General features: G+C 44.2%; 1 protein-coding gene across 1 annotated transcript in view; it reads left to right on the forward strand.

Annotated features, from left to right (window-relative positions):
- The first annotated feature begins 570 nt into the window (after nt 1-570).
- The window catches only part of tet3 (tet methylcytosine dioxygenase 3), a 36,337-nt gene continuing 14,319 nt past the window's right edge, over nt 571-22,588 (forward strand). The window contains 4 exon segments of the mRNA XM_078250077.1: nt 571-690; nt 1,369-1,428; nt 14,995-16,785; nt 16,787-17,912. Of these exon segments, the coding sequence (XP_078106203.1) occupies nt 15,043-16,785; nt 16,787-17,912 (2,869 nt within the window). The 5' untranslated portion in view covers nt 571-690; nt 1,369-1,428; nt 14,995-15,042.

Genomic DNA, 22,588 nt, shown 5'->3' on the forward strand with positions numbered 1-22,588 from the left:
CCGCCCTCACTTGCTCTCCTTCTATTTCACCCTAGCAGCAGAGCCCAGCCTGGCCTCTGATTGGTGGACGGACTGCCTTTGTGTGCTATCTCTAGCGTGACGTCTCTCCGGCGAGCGCTGTGTGTGTGTGTGTGTACATTTGTTCATGAGTGTATATGTTTAAAGAGAGATAGAGGGGGAGGGGGTGGTAGAAGGGGCATTTACATCATGTATGTAGAAGGAAAAGAGAAAAAGAACTGAACAAGTGGGAGGAAGGAGTGATAGTGATCACAGAAAAAAAAATCCCTCGTGTGTGTGTGTGTGTGTGTGTGTGTGTGTGTGTGTGTATGAGCTTGTGTGCGGTAGACCTATTGGCATACTAGCAGGAGAGAGAGGGAGAGGGAGAGGGAGGGGGTAGAGCAAGAGAGCAAGCGACACACAGAGAGAGAGAGAGAGAGAGAGAGAGAGAGAACGTGCGTACGAGGGCTCATGTAAAGCCAGATTAAAAACACAAGATGGCTTCCTGAATGGGCTGCTGGAACACAGACGAGAGAGAGAGACAGAGAAAGAAGAGTGGAGAGGTAGAGAGAGAGAAAGAGAGAGCAAGAAGAAAGGGATAGAGGTGAAGACAAGAGGGAGCCCGAGTCTTCTGATGGGGATTCGTCCAGCGGACGGAGGAGTACAAACCAAGGCAGCTCAGAGGCTTGGAGGGTAAATATTCATTGCTCCAGACTATTTTAGGATTGAGTGGAAGGGGGGAGATGAGGTTGGCGGGACAGCTCAAGACAAAACACATCATTTAACATTGAGACAGTCAGGGCCATGTAGACAAGGGGGACATGCTGTGCCAAATAAGAAGATGCTATTGTTTTACAATAATTAGCCCTGCTTTGATGAACCATTTCCATCTATTGCATCTGACTATCTGCTAACCTATTTACTGACACTTGTGCACGTTTTGCCAATTTACCCTTTAAAAAACTGGGTTATGCAGACTCGTCTTAATGCATAAATTAGGAAGGCTGCGCCAGGTCAGGATACAGACATTACATAATTCTATAATTGAAATTGAGTCTTGCTTTGCTGTCTCTTATAGTATATCCCAGCAGTAGAGGGAAGTGCCGGCTCACTGTTTGAACACAAATCAAAGAAAAGACATTTGTGTGCATGGCTTCTTTTTGATGGTTGTTGAGGATGACAGGAATGATAAGGAGAGTGTGTGTAAAAAGGCATACATGCTGTACCTGGTGGTCCTACTGTCCATAATGACGAGTCTTTTTGAACAGGCCCTTGTCGCATTATTCTATTGATTGTTATTCTCACCCCCTCCCATCTCTCTCTGTCTCCTTCTCACTCCCCCCTCTCTTGTTCTGTTGAATGGCTGTGCAGGTGGAATATTTTGAAGACAACCGACGAGGCTGCTTGGGAAACCCTGACCTGGCAGCTGAGGTAGGAGAGGGCATTGGTTTTGTGTCTCTGTGCGGTTCTGTGTGTCATCTCTGTCATCTGTGGGTAATCTCTGTCCATGTTGCTTTGATTCTCAGCTGTTGGTTCATCAGCGCTGTGAAGCGCTTGTGAGGTGTAAATATGGTGGTTAGTCAATGTAGCGACCAGTTCCTCTACTCTTTCTGTGTGTATTTGCACGTGCATTTCCACAAATATGACTACGCTCTGTTAGTTTTGTTATGTATGTATATGCGTATGTATTTGTGTGAATGGGTTTAAGCAGCAGTGCCTATTACGCAGAAAAAGCAGCGATTGTGTTGCTGGGTTGTCATTTGTCTATTTGCTGCTCTCTCCAGCGAACACATGTGCTCATTATTTTAGCCCTGATACATCACGGGGTGGAATAAATGTGCAGCGTACATCTTTAGGCAGTTGCCTTCCCATCCAAATTGCCCTGCTCGGAAGCTGGCTATATTAAACTTTAGCTTTATCTCCAAGCCGCGGTGAGCTGAGCGCCTCAGTGATGAAGTGGCGGCGTTCTCAGTTTAAAGCATCCCACGCTGCCCGCTGATTGGTGCCAGAGCCAGGCATGTGTAGATACAAGAGACCAAGGAGAGGAGGAGGGAGGAGGAGGAGGAACCCTACGCGCTGGCTCAGGAGCCAGGGGGGCCGTCCTTCTTCTCCTAGGTTCTGGAGTCAAATGAGGTAAAGGGAGTAAAAGTTAGTGGGTCACGCATGCGTACGTGTTTGATTGTCGGGCGTAGTAACCTGTGGCGTGTGGCCGCTGAGAGCTGCTATTCTGCAGCTCGCCGAGTCGAGGCACGCTTGTGTGTTTATGTGGAAAGGAAGTTTGAGTGGCGAGGCTTCATAGAGAAAGGATTTATTAAGCACCAAACAAGCTGTTTGAATTTTGTGCTGTCCGCGCCATAAGAAGAAAGAAAGCTTTGATTTGACTTGCCATCACATGCATAGTGAAACATTTCAATGTTGTAAACCTAGACACGTGCACGTGACAACATATGACTCAGGGACATTTATGCAGGCAGATACATTCAGCTTCACTACAGTGATGGTATATAGGTTAGTCAATCCGTTTCAAATATCATGAATGGGTTTAGCTCAGTGACATAATCTAATACCTCTAAGGCTGCTCTAATCACTGTCTATGTGTAGATAGTCTCTTCATCTACAAGGTATATACGGCCATCTGGTTTTAAGGGGGGGGAAAGGAAGGGAAGAAGTTTGTGTTCTCTGCCTCTGTATGGCTTTCCTGAGCTCCTGTTTGTAGAGGGATTGTGTCCTTGGTGGAGTGTCTCGTGAGGATCTGTATCCGTGTCACACATTTCCCTGGTTCCACAAAAACAAACCCGGTCTACACCCAACAAGCTGAGGGTAATCATGTAGTTATACAGTATAACTTCTCAGTATTTTCAGGACCCACACAACTGCTCCAACGTGTTGGAACATAAAAACAGTGTGACAGTAGACATGGTTAAAGCAAGTCAGACAGCACTTTCAATGATTTATTTTCAGTTTTGCTGTTCCGGAAGAGTTTACCACAACAGGTTACAAGACAGACAGACTGCACTCGCTTGATTTTTTTTTTTTTCTTCCACGCCCATACACAGGATTTCCTCTTTCTGCATGAGATGAACTTCACACAGTCGCCTGGTGGGAAAGAGTCAAAAGCAAAGTAGAAACACTCAAACCACCAAGTGCGTGACAGCAGATGGAACGTTTGTTAATCATATGTGGAATCCCCAGCCTCGTTCGCAAAGGGTTAACACTGACCTAGTTTCCGTGGCAACACTGAATGTCTGATGACATCATTGCTTTAATTTTAGCTCAAGTCCGGCATCCAAGGTTGGTCACATGACCAACTAGCCAGCACCACATGTGTGTATTTGTGTAGAAAGTGGTTTGGTATATAGTACAGACTCAGGAAGTGACATCACCGCTTCCATTCAGCGCTGGCTTTCGATGTATTTACTGCTCTACAAGGTTTCCACTCAGTCAGTAAAGAACTGCAGCTCTTTTTCCAGTGTGCCTTGATGCCCAACTAGTGATCTAATGGCTGATCAAAATGTGAAAGTCAACAATTATACCAGTAGTCACGGTTTCGGTTCTCAAGATGCACAGATCTTCCTTTCCATCTAAAAGTCATGTTGTCGATTACAACCTTGCATGCAAACCCAGGAAGAGTAGGCTGCTACCAAGCACTGAACAACTCTTGTATCTACAGTGAAATGTGTAGAAGTGCAAGTGGTTGTCACTTAATACTTATAAAATAACTATTTTATCAAAGACCCTCCAAGGATTTGAAAACATCACATCCTGTAAACCCTCATGGGATTTCATTTTAATGTATGTAGTCACCAACAATTGCCTCACTTGCATGGAATCATTGATTTATAGAGGCTCGCTAAGCTCTGCACTGTTGTCAGGTTTCATCTTTAATTAATGATAATTAGCAGATGTTTGTCTCAGCACTGTCTGTCCTGCTACACTTCTTATACCTGCTTAAATGCAGTGAACATGGCTGAGTCCTGGGCTGGATCAATCACCCTGCATGGCACGACGAGTTGTGGTTGGTGGCTTGTTGGCATCGTTGGTAGTATCGGTGTTTAATATCGGAGGGAGGTTGTCGGCCGCCTGGTGCCGCAGTTAATAAAAAATGAATGGAAAGAGAAGGGGGAGGAGTCCTCAGCTGTTGCTCGAGCTCTTTAACTCTCACCTCTCTGGTGGCTGCTCTGCTGTTCCCACTGGGCACACACTATACAATCCTGAATCCCACTGCTGCCTGACGCTGCCAGGTTTTATGTAACGCAGCGCCACAGCTGTTGGAGTTTTCTTCACTCACTATTAGAACACGCACATAAAAATATTGATTTCTGAAACAACGTGAATGTAAATTCCGTGGAGGTATCCAAAAGAGGTGGATTAGACTGATTATAATGAAAGACAGGGCATACAACTGGTAGTAGCTCAGAAATGCATGGCATGTAATAAATTCTCAAAAAGGTCACATTGAAGGGCAAAAGATCATCTAGCCCTTCATTAGAGTGGTCAAAACCCCATTTTGACCTTAGTTGTAAATCAGGATGATTTGTATGTAAAGCACGACATGGCTTCATAGTGCACAGTTGAGTACTGGCCCTTTAAGCCCAGCTACGCCTGACTTGAACATATGGGAAGCTAATCTTAGCCCAAGTCCTGAGAGAGACAAGGCTGGCAACCAGCCACTGTGCAGAGCTGAGGAAGGTTTCTCTCTGTTTTTCTCTCTGAAGTCTGAGCAATTTCTGATTTAAACCCCTAATATTGTCTCCAAAAGTCATCACATAATCTCTCGGGCTGCGATGTGTTTCACCTGAAGAAAACTGCTCTAGTATTTGACACAACTGTGTTCTGTTAATGATTACATCATTGTCCATTTAGATTTGACTGCTCAGCGTTTTTTCATGACTTGGCACACATTAGCCTGGCAGGTAGTAGAACACAGTGTTCTTATATTGTTTTTGAACCCTTTTTTACTCACTTGTTTTCCATTCATTTCCCTTATGTCTGTTGTCTTTGTCTCAGACTCAGACCATATTCTATATATTGATTACATTCTTCTCCTTCTTTCCATGGCCCAAACCTCAGGCACAAAGAGCTGCCTCTTAAAAACAGCGCCCCCTCCTCTTCCTCCTCCGCCTCGTTATTTTTTAGTGACTCCACCCTGCCCAACAGCCCCCCACTCATCACCACCTTTCCATTTTTTCTCTCCTCCCTCTAAAAACCACTCCTCCCTTTCTCTTTGTGCGGAGTGCTGAAGAGGAGTGTGTGTGTGTGTGTGTGTGTGGGTGGGGGGGGGGGGGGGGTAGGCCTTCCCCAGCTGGGCTATTCGTGCCAACTTGCACGTGCCGAAAGTCAGGAGGTATGACTCAGACTGGATACCCTACGCTCAGCACTACGATCTACACCCAAACACACCCTGAACCTAACACCATCCTGCCTGGGAGCGTGTTGGGGGTGGAGGATGGAGGATGGAGTGTGGAAGCAAAGACAAAGAGAAAGAAACAGCCAAACAGACAGATGCAAGGTTTAAAGAACAAGGTGATGCCTAAAATATAAGCAATGTGTTAACAGTCTGTTAATCATTATAGACAGACAGATGGAAAGATTAAGTACATTAATAGATACATATACACCCTACATATAGTTACACTCTTATAGAGGATGTGCAAACCATTTTCTTTTATCATATCGAATACAAAAAAAAGGCACTGTCAATTATTTTACTATATATATATAAAAATATATATATATATATATTTATATATATATAAATATATATATATATATATTTATATATATATATATATAAATATATATATATTCTTTTCATGAAATTAGTGATATCCAAAACAATTGTGTGCCTGGTTTGTTGATAACCCCCCCCACAAAACTAGGCAAAAAATAATAATAAACTAACCATAATAGGAGATTCCAATAATACATGAGTCGTTTTTGTTTAACCAGGCTGAAACACTTTGTGTTGCTTCTGCTCTGTTTAATGGGAGTTGCTCAGTGCAGCTTTGCAGCCTCTTGTCCTGCCCACCAATAAACCCAGTGACCCTCAGTGAACAATCCAATACTGTATGCATACTAGCATGTATGTGTGCAGAGAGAAAATCAATGAAAGTGTGCCTCTGCATTTCTTTGCCAGTGTATGCATTTGTTTTGTGTCTTTGCCTCTGTGTATACGTGATGAGAAACAGGGAAGTGTGTGTTGGGGGGGGGGGGACAGGAAGAGGAAAAAAAGAAAGTGAAAAATAAAGCGGCAGAGAGTAAAAAAAGGGGGAAGGAGAAAGATTGAGAGTAACAGAGTGTGTCAGATCAGATGACCGTGATGCCATTGGACTGCAGGGCAGCATGGGTTGGGGTTGGGGTGTGTGGAGGTGGATGTGAGCAGGAGGTGGAGTCAGCTGACAGGAAGAGATAGGAGGAGGGGAAAGGACCCTCATGTTAAGACATTGATGCTCATGTGAGTTGCTTAACGGCTCTTAGATAAAGCTTCTTTCTTTTACCCGTCCTCCCACTGTAGAGAGGTGATGAAGGTGCAGAAATAGTGGAATCAGTTCTCGTAAAGATTATTCACCCATGGTACCCTTCAAACAGTTCTCTATTGGCTTCTGTGTGTTTCATACACACAGACCTCCCACTACCGATGCACTGGTAATATTTAAATATTGAATTGTTTCGGTGTGTGAGGGTTTTATGTCAGGACTTTGTTGAGAAGAAAAGAAAAAGATGACTCAGGCTTAGTCATATGCAAGCCAACCCAACACACACTGCTGCGGATGGACTTTTGTTGTCAGTCATCCCTCCTACAGCCAAGACCTTTCCTCTGTGCTGCTGAGAAACAGTGAGCGTAAGGCAGAGAAGTGGGAGAGAGAGAGAGAGAGAGAGAGAGAGAGAGAGAGAGAGAGAGAGACGAAGGCATGAAACAACTCCTTTGGACGATAATTTGACTAGATTGTGAGAAGAAGTAATCGATGTGAGAACTGGAGTGTCTGTTTTATCTTCTCTCAATGCCAGGTTACAGCAGGTTTACCGTGAGTAACATACTTGTTTTCCATTTCATTTTCACCAAAAACAAGTTGAGATACTTCAACTGTTGTTCCAATTTCTCTTGAGCTCTTGTATATATATATATATATATATATATATATATATATATATATATGTGAAGTGAACACAGTTACATTAAAAGTTAACTAGGACATGGCTACAGACTGTATGCCTTCTAGTTATAATGTAATCTGTCACGTTCTGTTCAGAAGTAATCCATTGGGCTCTGGAGGTGATTTCAGGACAGCTCTCTTGGGCAAACCTGAATGGCAGCATGTTGGTGTTGTTTCTGTATATGGCTTTAATCCCACAATAACATCTTAAAGCCAATAGCATATTGGATGGCCTTCTCTATCATTGTTACATATCTTAATTATCTAGCACAGCCAAACATGGTTGAGGTAAACACCAGAATTGTTGAGCAGTGTTTTACCTGAAATAACACCTGCTTTGTGCAGCTGGTGTTGAGCCATAAACAAGCACGTGTTTAAATCAAGAGTAGTCTTCCTTTAGTTTAGTTTTACCTAGCATCTGCATCACATTTTTGGAACAGCCAAATTTGCGTTCGAGGAGGTTCCTTTTATGTGGATTGTTAGGTCAAATCGTACTTCTTTGTTTTACTCATCTGTGTTTGTGCACAGTGACAAACTCACTCAGAGCTCACGTTTTTACAATGTGAGGTATTGTGTTTGAAGACGGCCTTCTTCTCTCCTTCACAAGTTCAGCTTGCGTTTCTGTTCTGTTTTTTTTATGTTCATTGGTATCATTCATTTATAGAACAGTTTATATTAGATTTATTGTAGTCGAATAGCCGGTATCATTTTTTGATAAAAGTGCAGCGTTAAAGGACAGAAAAAGTCTGTGGTGTTTAGTGGTTCTTTAAAATGAGGAACTGTGCGCGGAGATCATGTGATTTGGGGGTTGAGTCTAATCTTGAGCTCGAAATGCTGTGTCATTGCAGCCAGGGGGGAGTGAGTGTAGAGCACAAGTGAGTCGGGTGAATGAAAGAGCATGTTTTCAAGTGTCCGCCCGTTGGTGTGTGTTGTTGGTGATAGAAGAGGGTGGGCACATGTGTCAGATGACACATGTGCCCACCCAGTGGTGGAGGCAAGCGTCGTGGTGGGAGACACTGATGAGGAAGATGACGATGCAGCTACGTCATCGCCACATGTGTTTTCTACCTCTCTTGCTCATTGCTCTCCCTCTCCCTCATTGGCACTCCCTGGTCACGTGACCTAATGCTCTACTTCTCCTCTCCTTCCCTTAGACAGCTTAGGCAGCGCTGCGTTTCTCCTTGGGATTGACGCTCATCTGTGTGTGTATGTGTATGTGTGTGTGTGTGTGTGTGTGTGTGTGTGTGTCTGTGTGTGTGTGTGTGTGTGTGTGTATATATATATATATATATATATATATATATATATATATATATATATATATATATATATATATATATATATGGTATATGCGAATATGTGTGGCAACAGAGAGACAGACACATTTACAGGGCCAGAGAGCGGGTGCGTCAGAAAGTGTTGGAGCGGTAATGCAATAAGCTATGCTAGATAGAGAAAAGGCTCAGGAAACAAAACAGAGAGGCAAATCGAGAGAGGGAGGCAGAGGCACTTTGAGAAAGCCAGAGAAAATGAGGGATCAGGAGAAGCGGGGAAAGGCAAAGTAAGAGAAACAGGGAAAAGGCTACTGAAGTTGATCCAGCCATAGCACAGGGTAGCCGGCACATACTCAGCAATATCAGAGAAAATGACTACGCAGGAGCTGACAGCGATCTGCATGGGAAAGACGGCCAGGTTCTCTACCCTCCCCCCTCTCGTCCTCCTGGTTAAATCTGCTCCAAAACTCCAGCAATGTTCGAGAGAAGAGAGGAGACGCCACAAGGCCGGTCAGCCAGCAACAGGGCGAGAGGAAACATCCAGCGATCATGACCACGTTGATAATGATAATGGCAATGACGCCAAGGCAGAACAATGGTGAGGAGAAAATAACAAGAGGACATTATCTGGTGGACAGGAGAGGACAGAAGTATTGCATCCTCAGCAAACTGTAATGGGTTGCTTACTTGTGGTTGCTGTCTTCGTTTTGGCAACATCCTGCTGATCCTGTTTGTGCCCTTTTCTTCCTCATCATCATCATCTTCGCTCTCTTTACAGAATCAGTCGCATAATAACTGAGCGACTCGAGTTTCCTTCTCTTTTCGTCCTCTCTGTCTCCTCTCCTCAGTATCTTCATCCGTTTCGTTCTCTTCATCCTGCTACTCTTTCTTGCTGATGTCGAAGTGTCATCCGCTGTTCCCTCTCCATCGCCCAGCGCAGTTATCTCGCTCTTTTACCTCTTTTGTAATCATATCGCCGTCGTTCTTCCATTTTTTTCCACCTTGTAGGTGAGTGAATGATGAATAATTGTATATCAGGTGAACTTGAGCTTCCTTCAGTCAGAAACCTTCCACCTCGTCTGTATCCTTTGGATCTTGGAGGAAGTTCCAGCAACACCGCCAGCAAGCCATCTCCCTCTTCATCTACCAACCTTTCTCTTTCCTGTGCATGCGTCCATGCTAGAGGATCTATTATCAGCCACAGGTGTAAGATTGAAGCTTTTTGTTTGTTTTTCACCAATGTGGATGTGGATGGGGAAGAAAATGGAGATTGAAGAACCATTATTGGTAGCTTCTCCTTTGGCCCAGGGCTGAGCCGAATCTAGACGCTCAAACATGGAACGAAATCTCCGTAAGGAAAACCAGACACCGTTTGCAGAAGGCATAAACAAGCATAAACATAACGTTGCTTTCCTTTGCTTCCCTTTTCCTGATGATGCCGTTGTGAGTTGAGATTGTGTATTCGCTTGGCAGCCGCTGGTTCACCTCTGCACTCGAAAGCATAGCCGAAATTGCCAACACTGGGCTTTTGTGGATAAACAAAACACAACATAGCCTTATATGTAGCATCATCTAATGCAGTAGAGCAAGTAGTGCTAAAGGGCGTGGATAGAGACAGAGAGGTTTTCTCATTGGTAAGAGCTCTGCTGCACTGTGCTGTTTCCTAGGCTGCCGCTACTAGCGACTCTCCCCACAGCTCTCTCCGTTTCTGCTCACTGCACACTCCTCCATTCCATCGTACGTGCCCGCTGTGGCTCAGATAATGGCCTCTCGCTCTGCACACACTGAAGAGAGAGAGGAGTGGAGATGGAGGGAGAGGCTGCGTGAGAGGGAGGGGAATGGAGGGAGGGAGGGAGAGAGAGAGGGGAAGGTGGGGGCTGCGAAGAGAAGCCGACTGCATGTGTAGCCGAGAGAAAGAAAGAGGATATTGAAAAAGGGAAGGGAGGAGTAGACAGAGATAATGAGAAAGGAAAAAGAAGAGAACAGAAAGCGTCGACCATAAGAAGAAGCAAGAGAAAAATGAGAAACGTGTGTGCTGTGCTGGGGGGAGGTGTGTTGTGTGTGTGTGGTTGGCTGTGTGTGTGAATACATGCATGTGTATTTCGTCGCTCGCTCTGTCTGTGCGCTGCACAGACTTGAAGGAATAAAAAGGAATACAACCCAACAAGAACGAATTGCTTGTGGGAAGCTCTACCGGCAAGCAAGTCTCATGCTCCTCTCTGTCTTCTCTTCGGCTTTCTGCTCTCCGACCCGCAGCTCTGTCTGGACGTCTAGGATCACGTAAGTATGCGTCGCTGGTCCTCGGGCTCTCAGCCGGCTTCATATTGTCAGGGTCTCTGCTTCATGTTCCTGCTCTGCACGGCAGCAAAGGAAGGGGTGGGGGAAGAAGGAGGAGAACAAGAGCGAGGACATGGGGGGGGGGGAATGTTGTGTATCTGAGACTTAGGTTCAGCTGTCTACTCACAAGCTGATCTTAACCCCCTCACCACCACTAGTATCTTTACAGGCTTTGTTTCCTCCCTCTAGTTACTGCAGTGTCAGTGTTAAACAGCCGTTGCTTTGCTCTTGCACGGAGATGTAAACGCTTATCTTGTTTAAAGGGCTCTTAGACCCAAGTGGTCCGGTCTACCAGGTTTTGCAAGATCTGAGCCGGTTAGGTGTGTTTTCGTATGCACTTCTTGGTGTGTACAAATGTGTGTGTGTGTGTGTGTGTGTGTGTGTGTGTGTGTGTGTTCGTGTGTGAAATAGAGTGACACAGTTATAAGACAGAGATAAACTCCTGGCAAGCAAGTAGGTTCTGTCACGGTGTAAATATTTGTCAAAGCACGTGGTCTGTACAGTCCAAGGCACCCGCATAGGTGTAAAGCGCTGTAGGTGTCAGCGTAGCATTTCCATCCTGGACCGGCATGTGGACTCCCAAAAAAAGTCAATCAAGGTTAATCAAACCTCCGTTCGTACAAGGATTCGAAGAGCTGTTATTTGTGTGCAGTGCAGTATTTGTTATCAGAACTGGCAAAGCAAAGAGTAAAGTCCGTGTGTTCTAAGTGTGCAACTTGAGGTGCCCAAGTGACGTGCATGTGGCAGTGTTTTGTGTATGTAACTGTGAGAAAAAGAGGAAAAGAGAGTGCCAATGTGAGTGATGTGCGTGATTGTAATATGTTATGTTGTGCAGTGTTGCAGTCACTGTTGTGTTTCAACACACTGCAGTTCTCATAACTGCCGTGCACAGCCTCCCCCCCCTTCCTCTTTCCCGTCTGATTCACTGATAGTGCAGACATGGGGCCTCTCACGTATTAAATGCCGGCTGTTCACTGCTACCCCCACCTCCCCCTTCAACCCCACATCATCTCTCACCAATACCACCGCCACCCTCTGGGACCCCCAACAGACACGCGGCGCAGAAGGTGGATTCAAAAGACCAGAGCATACTGCCTGTCCAGTAATTAGCCACTTCAAAGGCTCATTTTAATAATATTCAAATGATGGGGAAGCTGGACGTCAGGCTCACTTCTCCTGTCATACAATGATGGATCTACAAACAGAAGCCATTTTTATCTTCTTTTTTGTGCTATTAGATATGTTGGAATACACTGTTCAGCCACAACATGAACTCTGTCAATGATTTCTGAGCCTGCCCTTGGATTATCTTTGTTTGCTGTTCCTCTCTAGACTCATTTGATACTAATCTATGAGGGGCTAACCTGGGCTGAATACTGTTTGCACGTACTATTTTAGGATTCAAGTGAATTTGAGCACCAAAGTTGGCTTCAACATATACTGTAATAAAATAACTAATTCAGATTAGTAGTCATTTAGACTAGAATTATATTAGACTGTGGCAATTACTTTTTAATTGTCTACACCTTTTCTTTTTTTTCCACTACTGTAGTGAAACTCACCCCCTGGTGCTTCAAGCTGACTAAAATGAACTGAATGTTTTAAAAATGTAATTTGACACAAGTCCAGGCGATGGGTTTACAGTTTTCAGTGTAGTGGTAACTGTCCCAATTCTGACTCTGACAGGAAGTGAGATATGTGGCTGCACTGATCAGCTCCTGATAAGTGTTACCAACTGTCTGAGAAGGTCTTTAAACTTCCTATTTGTAACTCTTAGCCAGCATGTTTATTAAATACTTCTACATTTCACAGTTTCTTACGCTGTATACTGGGATGCAGTGACTGCAAGGAGTAGCAATAATAGCAGTTCAAAAGAATATTAGCATTTGTGCCATCTAAAATACAGATACCTTGTTGCTTTTCCAGCTAAAGGTTGATTCAGTTATAGGACAGGTGGTAATATCAGGAGCAGTCAGTTGTTGCTTATGTTATGCTTTATACAGTAAATCACTTATAGGAAAAACAGATTTGTAAGTGTTTGTCAGGCCAAAACACTTGTATTGAAAGAAGCCTTTATACAGTGCAGTAAAGCACAAAGTGGGGACCGGGGACCCACAGGGGGTCTTGAGGGGTTTCCAGGGGGTCCCCAGCAAAAGGGGAATAGTTTGTTTTCACTATAATTCCATCCAAAACCGTGGTCTAATGTTTGTCAGTTTAGGGGTCTTGACGTGAAACCACTGCAGTAAATTACATCAGCTAAACTCCAAAGAACTCCTGTTTGACTATCAAAAATACATGTATGTACATACAATTCAGATTACACATCTTTCTTTCTTTTTTATAGTAAATTAAAATAAGGAATAGTCAAGCCTACAAAGCAGCTCCTTACACTCTTTACATCCCACCTGTGCAAGGTGGTTTGAACCAAATGATTACCTAATAGACATAAATAGACTGACACATTGCCATTAATGGCGCCCTGTGCTGTCATTAGTGGGGCTAAAATTCTTGTTAGTAGTTTATCTGTACTTCTGCCTAGCTTGCACGGTTTCTGGAATCAGTTGTACAAAATAGTGCAGAAGTTGAGTCTACATTATTCCCAGGAACATTCCAAAGGATGTCTTGGGAGTTTCCTTTCTCAAATATTCCCAAAAATATTTGGGTCTTTTGACTAGTGAGGAAAGTCGTGCAAGTCAAGTCACTGAATATTTTCTCCACTTTCCTCACTGCATCAATTTTTCATGTGGCGATCTCTCAACAGAAACGTTACAGTAGTTAAGCCAGGGGAGGAAGTTTATAGTCACATGTTCCACTAAAGCTAGAGTGTGAAACTTTTACATATAAATAAACGTCCGTTACTATCGTCCTATCACCACCAGGGGTGACTCTCTGTATTTCTCAGTATAGCGTTGTGGTGTTTGGTGTCTGTGGTGACATTCCCTGCGCTGGAGTATCGGATGGATGCCAATACATCTTATTTGTACTCAGAACAAGCAGTTTAACTCCATAACAACGTTGTTTCATGAGCAGTACAGAAAGTGCTGTCAACCAACCTTGCACACTCACTTATAGTTCTTATTCTTATTCTGGCTCTCTGATTGGTTACATGGTATGTCAGTCTACCTGTATTACCCAATACCTTGACAGGCAGGAAAGGGGTAAAGACCACAGCGATACAGCGTTATTAAAGTAGGTATACTTTATTAATATCGCAAGGGGAAATTCAATTCTATTTTTAGGAATCCCACTGCTTTTCATAAGCACGTTGGCAGTGTTTGTGTAATTACTCTCACTGTCAGAGGGGGAGACAGAAGTTCCTCACTCCTGCTTTAACCATTCGAACATATAGGTCCATGACTTGTCTAACACTAGACAGCCCATTCTGTCTGGATACACTGCTACATAGAAGTTGTCTTTCAAAGTTAAAATAGTAGCAATTGAAACAATTCTCCACAAAGACCAAAATAACCTAATTGTATCAGATTAACAGATTAACAGTTCTTGATTTGTTTCACTTACTAATCGTGTTCTTGAAAGAAAATATTAACTGTACAATTGTGCATTTTACTCTCTTGATTCTTCTTCTCTACTTTGTTGTTTTTAATAAATTATGAAAATAAACAGTTTTTGGAATTGTATTTTTGATTACCTCACAGTAGTGTGTTGTATTTAGTTTTCGTCACTCCACAGTTTGAATTTTATGCCCCACCTCTACCATCCACAAAAGGGTGATATGTTTAAACTCTAACTGCCTGCTTTGCATAGCCCAACTGATCTGGAGCACAGTGTCCATTTATAAACAACAGTGAAAACTATGTCACACATGACCTGTGACTTCCCTGACAAAACTCTTGCCTGTTATGAAACACTCCACTGAAGCAATAGGTAATGCAGTTTTCCATATCCCTACTGACCTGACCCTGCAGCACTGTATGTCGTGTATGTGTGAAAGGTGGGAGGTAAACCCTTGATAAGAGCTGGGGAGAAGGGAGTGGAGACTGATATTACTTTGATGATTGTTATTCATCATTCCGTCAAGTTATTCTTGGAATACAGATGGAAAATATCAATTTATTTTATTAATTTAAGCGATTATTCAACATACATAAGGTGATTATTCAAAATCATGCCTAATGTACAGTGTATAATGTTTTTTTACATATTGGTCCTGGATTTATTGTATTCTTATAATGTTATTGACCTCGCTCCATGTCCATCTCTATGTCTTTCAGACTGTCCACGAAGTCACTTTAGTGGATGGCCCCAGAAGTGGAGGCCAGATGGAAATTGGGTCACATGACCGCCTCCAGGAAGGCGCGCTGAGCCTGGAACTGGCCAATGGGGTGAATCGCTACCCTAATGATGATACAACATCTATGGAAAAAGAGCAGCAGAGGGCAGGAAGCGTGCCGCCAAGGCAGTGCTGGGTGTCAGGACATGGCAAGATCAGTGACACCCAACAACAGCAACCATGTTGGAACAGCAGCAGCGGTACCCCTGGTGAACCTGTCCACCACGCAGATATGGAGGATGCCCACAATCTGGTGGCTTTTTCTGCTATTGCTGGCTCCTTGCCTCGTTCTTCCTCCTCTTCCTGCCTCGTGCAGCCTAACACAGCCCAGCTGTATGAGAAGTTCACCAAGGAGATGGGCGCTGAGGGGGCTCAGGCCAAACTCTCTGCAGGACCTCCTGAGGGAAGCTGCCAAACTCCAGAAGACCTGAACACTCTACAGACAGCACTGAGCCAAGCCAAACATGGACACAAGCCCCCTAACTGCAACTGTGATGGGCCTGACTGTCCAGACTATCTTGAATGGCTGGAGAAGAAGATTAAGTTGGCAACCAATGAGGATCAAGGTGCCTGCAAGATGACTGATGTTCCCCCACACTTACAGCCTCACCTACAGCAACCCCATTTGCAGCATCACCCTCAGCCCTACCCCCAGATGAATGGTGGCCAACATCTGTCTGCTTCATACCCTCAGCAGCAACAGGGAACTCAGGGCCCTCGCCTAGACCAAGTGCCCTGCTCCAAACCCCCAATTCCCTGCTCTCCCCAGGTGCTCTTCATAGCCAAGGAAAAGAACGTCAGTCTTCAGACAGCCATTGCCATAGAAGCCCTTACACAGTTATCTGGTACTGGTCCACTAGCTGCCGGTGCTCCAGGTCAAACCCCCTACAACAGTAACCTCCATTACCACCAACATACCCAGAATTTCCCATCTCAGCCCCCCAATGGCACTAGCTTGATCCCTTCCTCTCCCAGCAATCACTCATCTTCCTCACGCTCTCAATCCGTCCCTCCGGGACTGCACACCATTCAGCAGGCCCAAGTGTCCTGTGAGCACCATAGGCCCCAATCCCAGGGCCAGCCACCCCATGCTTCCCCTCTCCAATCCTCTACCTCTCCCTTCCCAGGTCAGGGAAAACATCCAGGCTTCAGCCCTAATCCCCAGCAGTGGCAGCAGGGCTCAGGCAGAGGCTCCGAACAGAGGAATCCATGGATGTGTATAAAGTCTGAGCCCCAGTCTCACTACGCTGCTGCACCTCACAGTAGCTCAGACCCCATGTCAGAGCTCAAACAGCTGCTTGGTGACACCAGTGGTAAGTTCAGCAATGCCCATTTCAAGCTTCCGGTCACACAGCAGATAAGCTTGAACCAGAACGGAGGTATCCAGGGCCAGGACAACCCTGCATTGGTCAGAATAAAGCAAGAACCAGACGCTAGTGAGCACCTCCATCACACTGCCTCCATGGGACATTACGGCATGGCTAATGGTCAGCAGCATGGTCAGCACTACCCGGGCACTCCCCTGTCTCCTGGCCAAGCCGCTATTAGCCACTCCACTCAGGCAGCTCTGCAACAGCACCTTCACTACAAGAGGAACCTTTTCTCTAACCACTCCCCTGGCTTTGGAGCACCAGGCCCTCATGCACCTCTAAAAAAATGGTGGCCACAGATGGAGGCAGAAGGTTTTCCACATCTGGCCATCAAACAGGAATCCAAGGAACCCAAAAAGAGAAAAAAGCAGCCAAGGATCTCCTGTCATAAAAGCTATGAGTGGGATGCTTGGAGTCCCTCCCCTGCCCAAACCCAAACAGATAATCATCAAGAAGACCAAGCAGAAAGCCTCCATGCCAACCTTCCTGCCTCAGAATCAGATCACCGTACAAAAACCATCAGTCCTCATGATGGACAGAGCCCTGGCCCTGACCAGCCTGCAACCAGGTTCTCTCCCCTCTCTGCCCCTCCACAGTAACTCCACTCAGGCTGCTGCTGCAGGCCTCCCTGCCCCAGTCCAATCTCAGGTATCCATTTCCAACTACTCAATTACTCCCTCTTCCACTGTTTCTGCTTTGTCAGAAAACACTCCAGCCCTCATGGGCCCTCTGCCCCCACCAGTGGCCCCTGTAGCCAATGCTAAGTCAGAGGGAGTTGGCAGCCTTGCCTCCAGTAACACCAGCACCACCACACCTATGACCTCCACATCTTCATCCAGCACCTCACAATTACAGAGTGTCATCAACATAGACCCGAAGTACGAAGAACTTATCCGTCAGTTTGAGGCTGAATTTGGGGACTCAGCCCCAGATGCACCTGCCAGTCAGCCCATGGAGGAGACTGCTACAGCCCCTCAGCCGAGGAATCAGTCCCAGACCGGTCCTCAGGACCTCAGTCCTACATCATCTTCCACCTCCCAGTCGGCTCCCTTAATTGTTTCCACTCAAGCCAGCTCCATACCTCATCCAGATGATCAGGAGATGGTAGTCAGCAAGGATAAGTTAGGGCCCCAAAGTGAAGCATCCTTGAACCTGGCATCCACAGAAATCCCTATGGAGGATGTCGCTCTGCATCATCAGGCCATTCTGGACAAGCAGCAGCAGCCCAGTGTGTTAGAGGATACTTTCAGCGTGCCGTGTTCTCCGCTGCCCAAACGCATGAAGATCGAAGCCTCGGGTGATATAGCAGTACTTTCCACTACATGCTATTCTGAAGAGGACACGCCCACTAAGGACAGTCTGCCTTCTTCGCCATCTCTCAGAGGCTTCCTAGAGTCTCCTCTGCGCTACCTGGACACCCCTACCAAGACCATACTGAGTACTCCTTCCAAGGATCTACAGTCAGAGTTCCCCACCTGCACCTGTGTGGGTAAGTCAGTGTGTTGGTGTCTGTCTATGGTTGTGTGTATCCAGGGGGTGAGGTTGCTGCCCATCAACATACTCTATTTGCATACTGTATAGCACTTTACACAAGTATAAATAATAGTATTAATAATCAAACAAATATCACACCACTCCAAACATTTTACATTCATCTCTTAGTGGAGATAAATTAAAGGAAGTCTGTAAGTAAAGTCAATCTGACCAATGTTAGATAGTAAAGGCTTTTCTCTGAAGTGCCTTAAAGCAACAAGGGAGTATGTGTATTCTGCAAGGAGTACTCTTTTGGGAAATTTTCTAAATCTAAAAATTATCAAGTTTTGTTTTACCAATTGAGCTAAACATTAATTAACCTATAATTTTGTTAATGCTTTACTCTACTTATTTAACTGCCCAGGCTCACTACTATGCTTTTCAGTCCCCCTCTGCTTCAGCTACTCTGTCTGGATGCTTGTTGAGTGTATCTAAGAATGTGTGTGTTGCCAGGGTGTGCGGCTGCAACCATCCAGACTGCGACATTGTGGGGCACTAAAGGCAGCGGGCAGGAACAATAGCAGTGGTGGCAGAAGGAGCCTTCTGTGTGGGTTTGGGTCTGGTAGGCAAGCAGAACAGAGCCTTTGTTAGACAGAAAGAGGTTTAGTCCCATAGTTTGGGTATTACCCTGCTCAGGTTATTTGGTTACAACAGAGTAGGTGGTCCTACATTAGAAATCTTCCAATCAAATCACCACCATTTTCTTTCAGTTACTGAGTTGTAACTGTAGGGCTATGAAGGGTTAAGGCCTGGTAAATAGACCATTGCTGTCCCTAAACATTGAAGAGGGTGCACAGCATGGGGAGAGCAGCTGCAGTGAAACACTTGCTAGCTGTGTTGTTACTAAGCAGACAATAAGTCTTTATAGTAAAGCCTGGTTACACACTGCCCTGTCAACTCCCTGTAGCATAACACTGCACTGGAATGAGACTGCCTCCAGTGCACACAGATACAGTATACAGCCATGATGTGCACAGTAAACACACAACCAATTTCCATGCAAGAATTTAGTGCGACTCCTCCACTTCCTGCCCTGAGCCACGCCCTGGTGCCTCCCTGCACCAACAGGGAATGTGACCTCATATGCCTCTGAACCAGAGACACACACAACACTGACTGTATGTCCACACTTTCCATATTCAGCTGATATTGTAAAGCATTTGCATTTAGAGCATTTAGCTAATGTTGTTATGCAGAGTGTGTGCTACACTATGATAAAGAAGTGTTGTGTACAGAAGCAAGAGCAACACTGTATTAGTTGCCATACAAGTGAGCTGTTACAGAGCTCTGTAATGCAAAGTCCATTAGATGCATTTAACGTAGGATACATTCAGCTGCACAGTATCACACAGATTAGCATGGAAGTCATAGGATGTGCTTTATAACTACAGGACAATAGTCAAATGCAGTCACACACACACACACACACACATACACACACACACACACACACACACACACACACACAAACACACACACACACACACACACACACACACACACACACACACACACACACACACACACACCCTCACTCATACGCAACATAAACACAGATGTGCACAGTGCTCACATAGACATACCCTTACTCCCTCATAACACTCACACAAACTGAGTCATTCATCACTACCTCAAAAAGCTTCTGCTTTCCAAAGTGTCTCCACACACACACCACACCCTGGAGTCACAGTCCACTGTCTGTGTGTTCATGTGTGTTTGTGTGAAGTGGATGTTGCAATCAGTTGCCCATTCTCACGCTTCTCATAGATGATTTAACCTCAGCTAAAAAGAGGATGTCTTTGAGTTTGTCCAAAAATACATCACAATTTATGTTTTATAATTTTAATTTTTAACAACTGAGATGTGTTTATGTACTATTTTCTTTACTGTAGTTAAAGGACTTTTACTGTGAAATATTTTTAAACATAAACATTTATTTGGTTGATGAGGCGAAAATAGTAAATTAGGATTTGAGGCAGAGGTGTTATTTTTTGATCAATGTGATGTGCAAAAACATTCAAAAAGCCTGAGTAGTATCACCGCAGAAGAATCAGGTTAAGCTACTGATAATATTGGTGTAAGAAGGATGTCCATGTTAGTATATAGTACAATATGTAATGCAGAAGCCTAGTTTCAAATCATCTCTTTGGTGTCATACTACAAATTAATACGAGATTTTAGGAGAAATATCCACGAAAACAGTACATGATAATGGCTGTGACCATAGCCCCTGCTGCCCTCATATTTTGTTTAAATCAAGCAACAAAACACATGCTAGTAGTGAGCAGTCCTGTATAAAGTAATTGAATGCAATACTTGAGTAAAAGTACAAGTACAGTATATTACCAGAAAAACAATTTGGTAGAAGTTAAAGTCACCTTTAAGAATATTACTTGAGTAAAAGTCTTAAAGTATCTGATAAGTCATTTTCTGATATTAAATATACTTAATTATTAGAAGTAAAAGATATTGTAAATGCTTTATTGTGGCTATCTTATAGTAGTCTCGCATTGCCAGACCTTCCTCCACAGCGCTGCGGAGGAGGGTCTGGCTAATCCACACAGAATTCCAGGATGAGAGAAAAACGTGCTCTGGTTTATTGGCATTTTTTAGACCAATCACAATCGTCATAAGTGCTGCACGGAGTCCCAGTGCGGCTGCAAAAAAGCCTCTGGAAGGCACTTGTTTTGGTGGAACGTGTACGTTCAAAAGTTGTTTTAGTCGTGCAACAGAAAACTCAGATTGGACAGATAGTCTAGCTAGCTGTCTGGATTTACCCTGCAGAGATCTGAGGAGCAGTTAACCATAGTCTTCAGAAATCCTCCGGAGTTTAGAATTCCAACACCAAGGAAGCTTTAGGTAACGGAAATCCAGCCAAAAATAAGGACATACAGTGGAATTTCAGGCGTGAACGGGGCAATCCCGTAAGTGGAAGGTTGAGTATATACTAATCTTATAGTAAAGCATAATATTCAGGGCTTCCACACCTTCTTAAACATCAAATTCAAAGTCTGACAACAAAGAGAAAAACAGCAACAGAATTTTCATTTCTTTTGTGAATCCACTCCAACGTATGAAAAAAATGATTGCCAATACGGCCACAGTTGTGTAACGTTATCTTTATCACCACCCCATTCACCACTGTCGCCGGGTGGTCATCTACTGTTACGTTGGCGGCAGAGCCTGCAGCAGGTGCTTCCATGACGCCATCAGTTATTATGCTTCCTCCTCTTCTTTTGTTTTGGTCAATGATTTTGGTGCTTGGCGCTTGGCAACAAACAGACATTATGTCACCAATTGGAATGGAGCGTGCACCAAAACTATCGGTGTATGAATGTGTGTGTGAATGGATGAACGAGAGGCGAATTGTAAAGTGCTTTGTCCGGTAAGGTCCTATGACATGCTGCTTTTTGGATGCTTTTATATAGGCCTTAGTGGTCCCCTAATACTGTATCTGAAGTCTCTTTTATATAGGCCTTAGTGGTCCCCTAATACTGTATCTGAAGTCTCTTTTATATAGGCCATAGTGGTCCCCTAATACTGTATATGAAGTCTCTTTTATATAGGCCTTAGTGGTCCCCTAATACTGTATCTGAAGTCTCTTTTATATAGACCTTAGTGGTCCCCTAATACTGTATCTGAAGTCTCTTTTATATAGACCTTAGTGGTCCCCTAATACTGTATCTGAAGTCTCTTTTATATAGACCTTAGTGGTCCCCTAATACTGTATCTGAAGTCTCTTTCCCGAAATTCAGCCTTGGTGCAGAATTACAGCCACTAGAGCCAGACCCACAATGAGCTTTCCTTAGGATGTGCCATTTCTGTGTCTGTAGCTTTAAATGCTATTGAGGAGGAGAGAGGGGGGGGCAAGGTGGAGGGTGGGGGTGTGTCCTTGACCAACTGACACTTTGCTTGAGTAAAGCCATGATGTCTCTCTCTCTTTCTCATGGGGGGGCCAAATTCTCTGGGCGGCCAAAGCAGAGAAAGGGGAGGTAACCTTTCCCCTTATGACATCATAAAGAGAAGATTCCAGATCGGCCCATCTGAGCTTTCATTTTCTCAAAGGCAGAGCAGGATACCCAGGGCTCGGTTTACACCTATCACCATTTCTAGCCACTGGGGGACCATAGGCAGGCTGGGGGAACTCATATTAATGTTAAAAAAACTCATAAAGTGAACTTTTCATGCCATGGGACCTTGCAGTCTAGGAGCAATGATTTGCCAAACCTGCTCTTTGAAGTCTAACAAATTTCTTCTGATTTTATTTTGTAGTAACGAGTAAGGAAGATGCTTAGGGGGAGTATACTTTTTTTTTAGGAAATGCAGTGGAGTAAAATGTAAAGTTTCTAGAAATATAAATAACAAAGTAAAGTACAGATACCGGAAAATTCTACTTAAGTGCAGTAACAAAGTATTTGTACTGAAAGTTTGTCAGATTTTGCTTTACTTTCTCTCTGAGTGTACGATAAGGAAATTGAAAATTAATCATAAAGTAGTATAAATGTAGTACTAATGCTTATATGATCTCATTATAGAACAACCAGACTAATTTCTATATTTAGCATATTGTGCATAACAGGGGGTGCTAATACACAATACAACTCAAGTAAGAGAATGATGCATTTTCATCAC

The sequence above is a fragment of the Sander vitreus genome, chromosome 5, assembly GCF_031162955.1.
Source record: "Sander vitreus isolate 19-12246 chromosome 5, sanVit1, whole genome shotgun sequence".
NCBI lineage: Eukaryota > Metazoa > Chordata > Actinopteri > Perciformes > Percidae > Sander > Sander vitreus.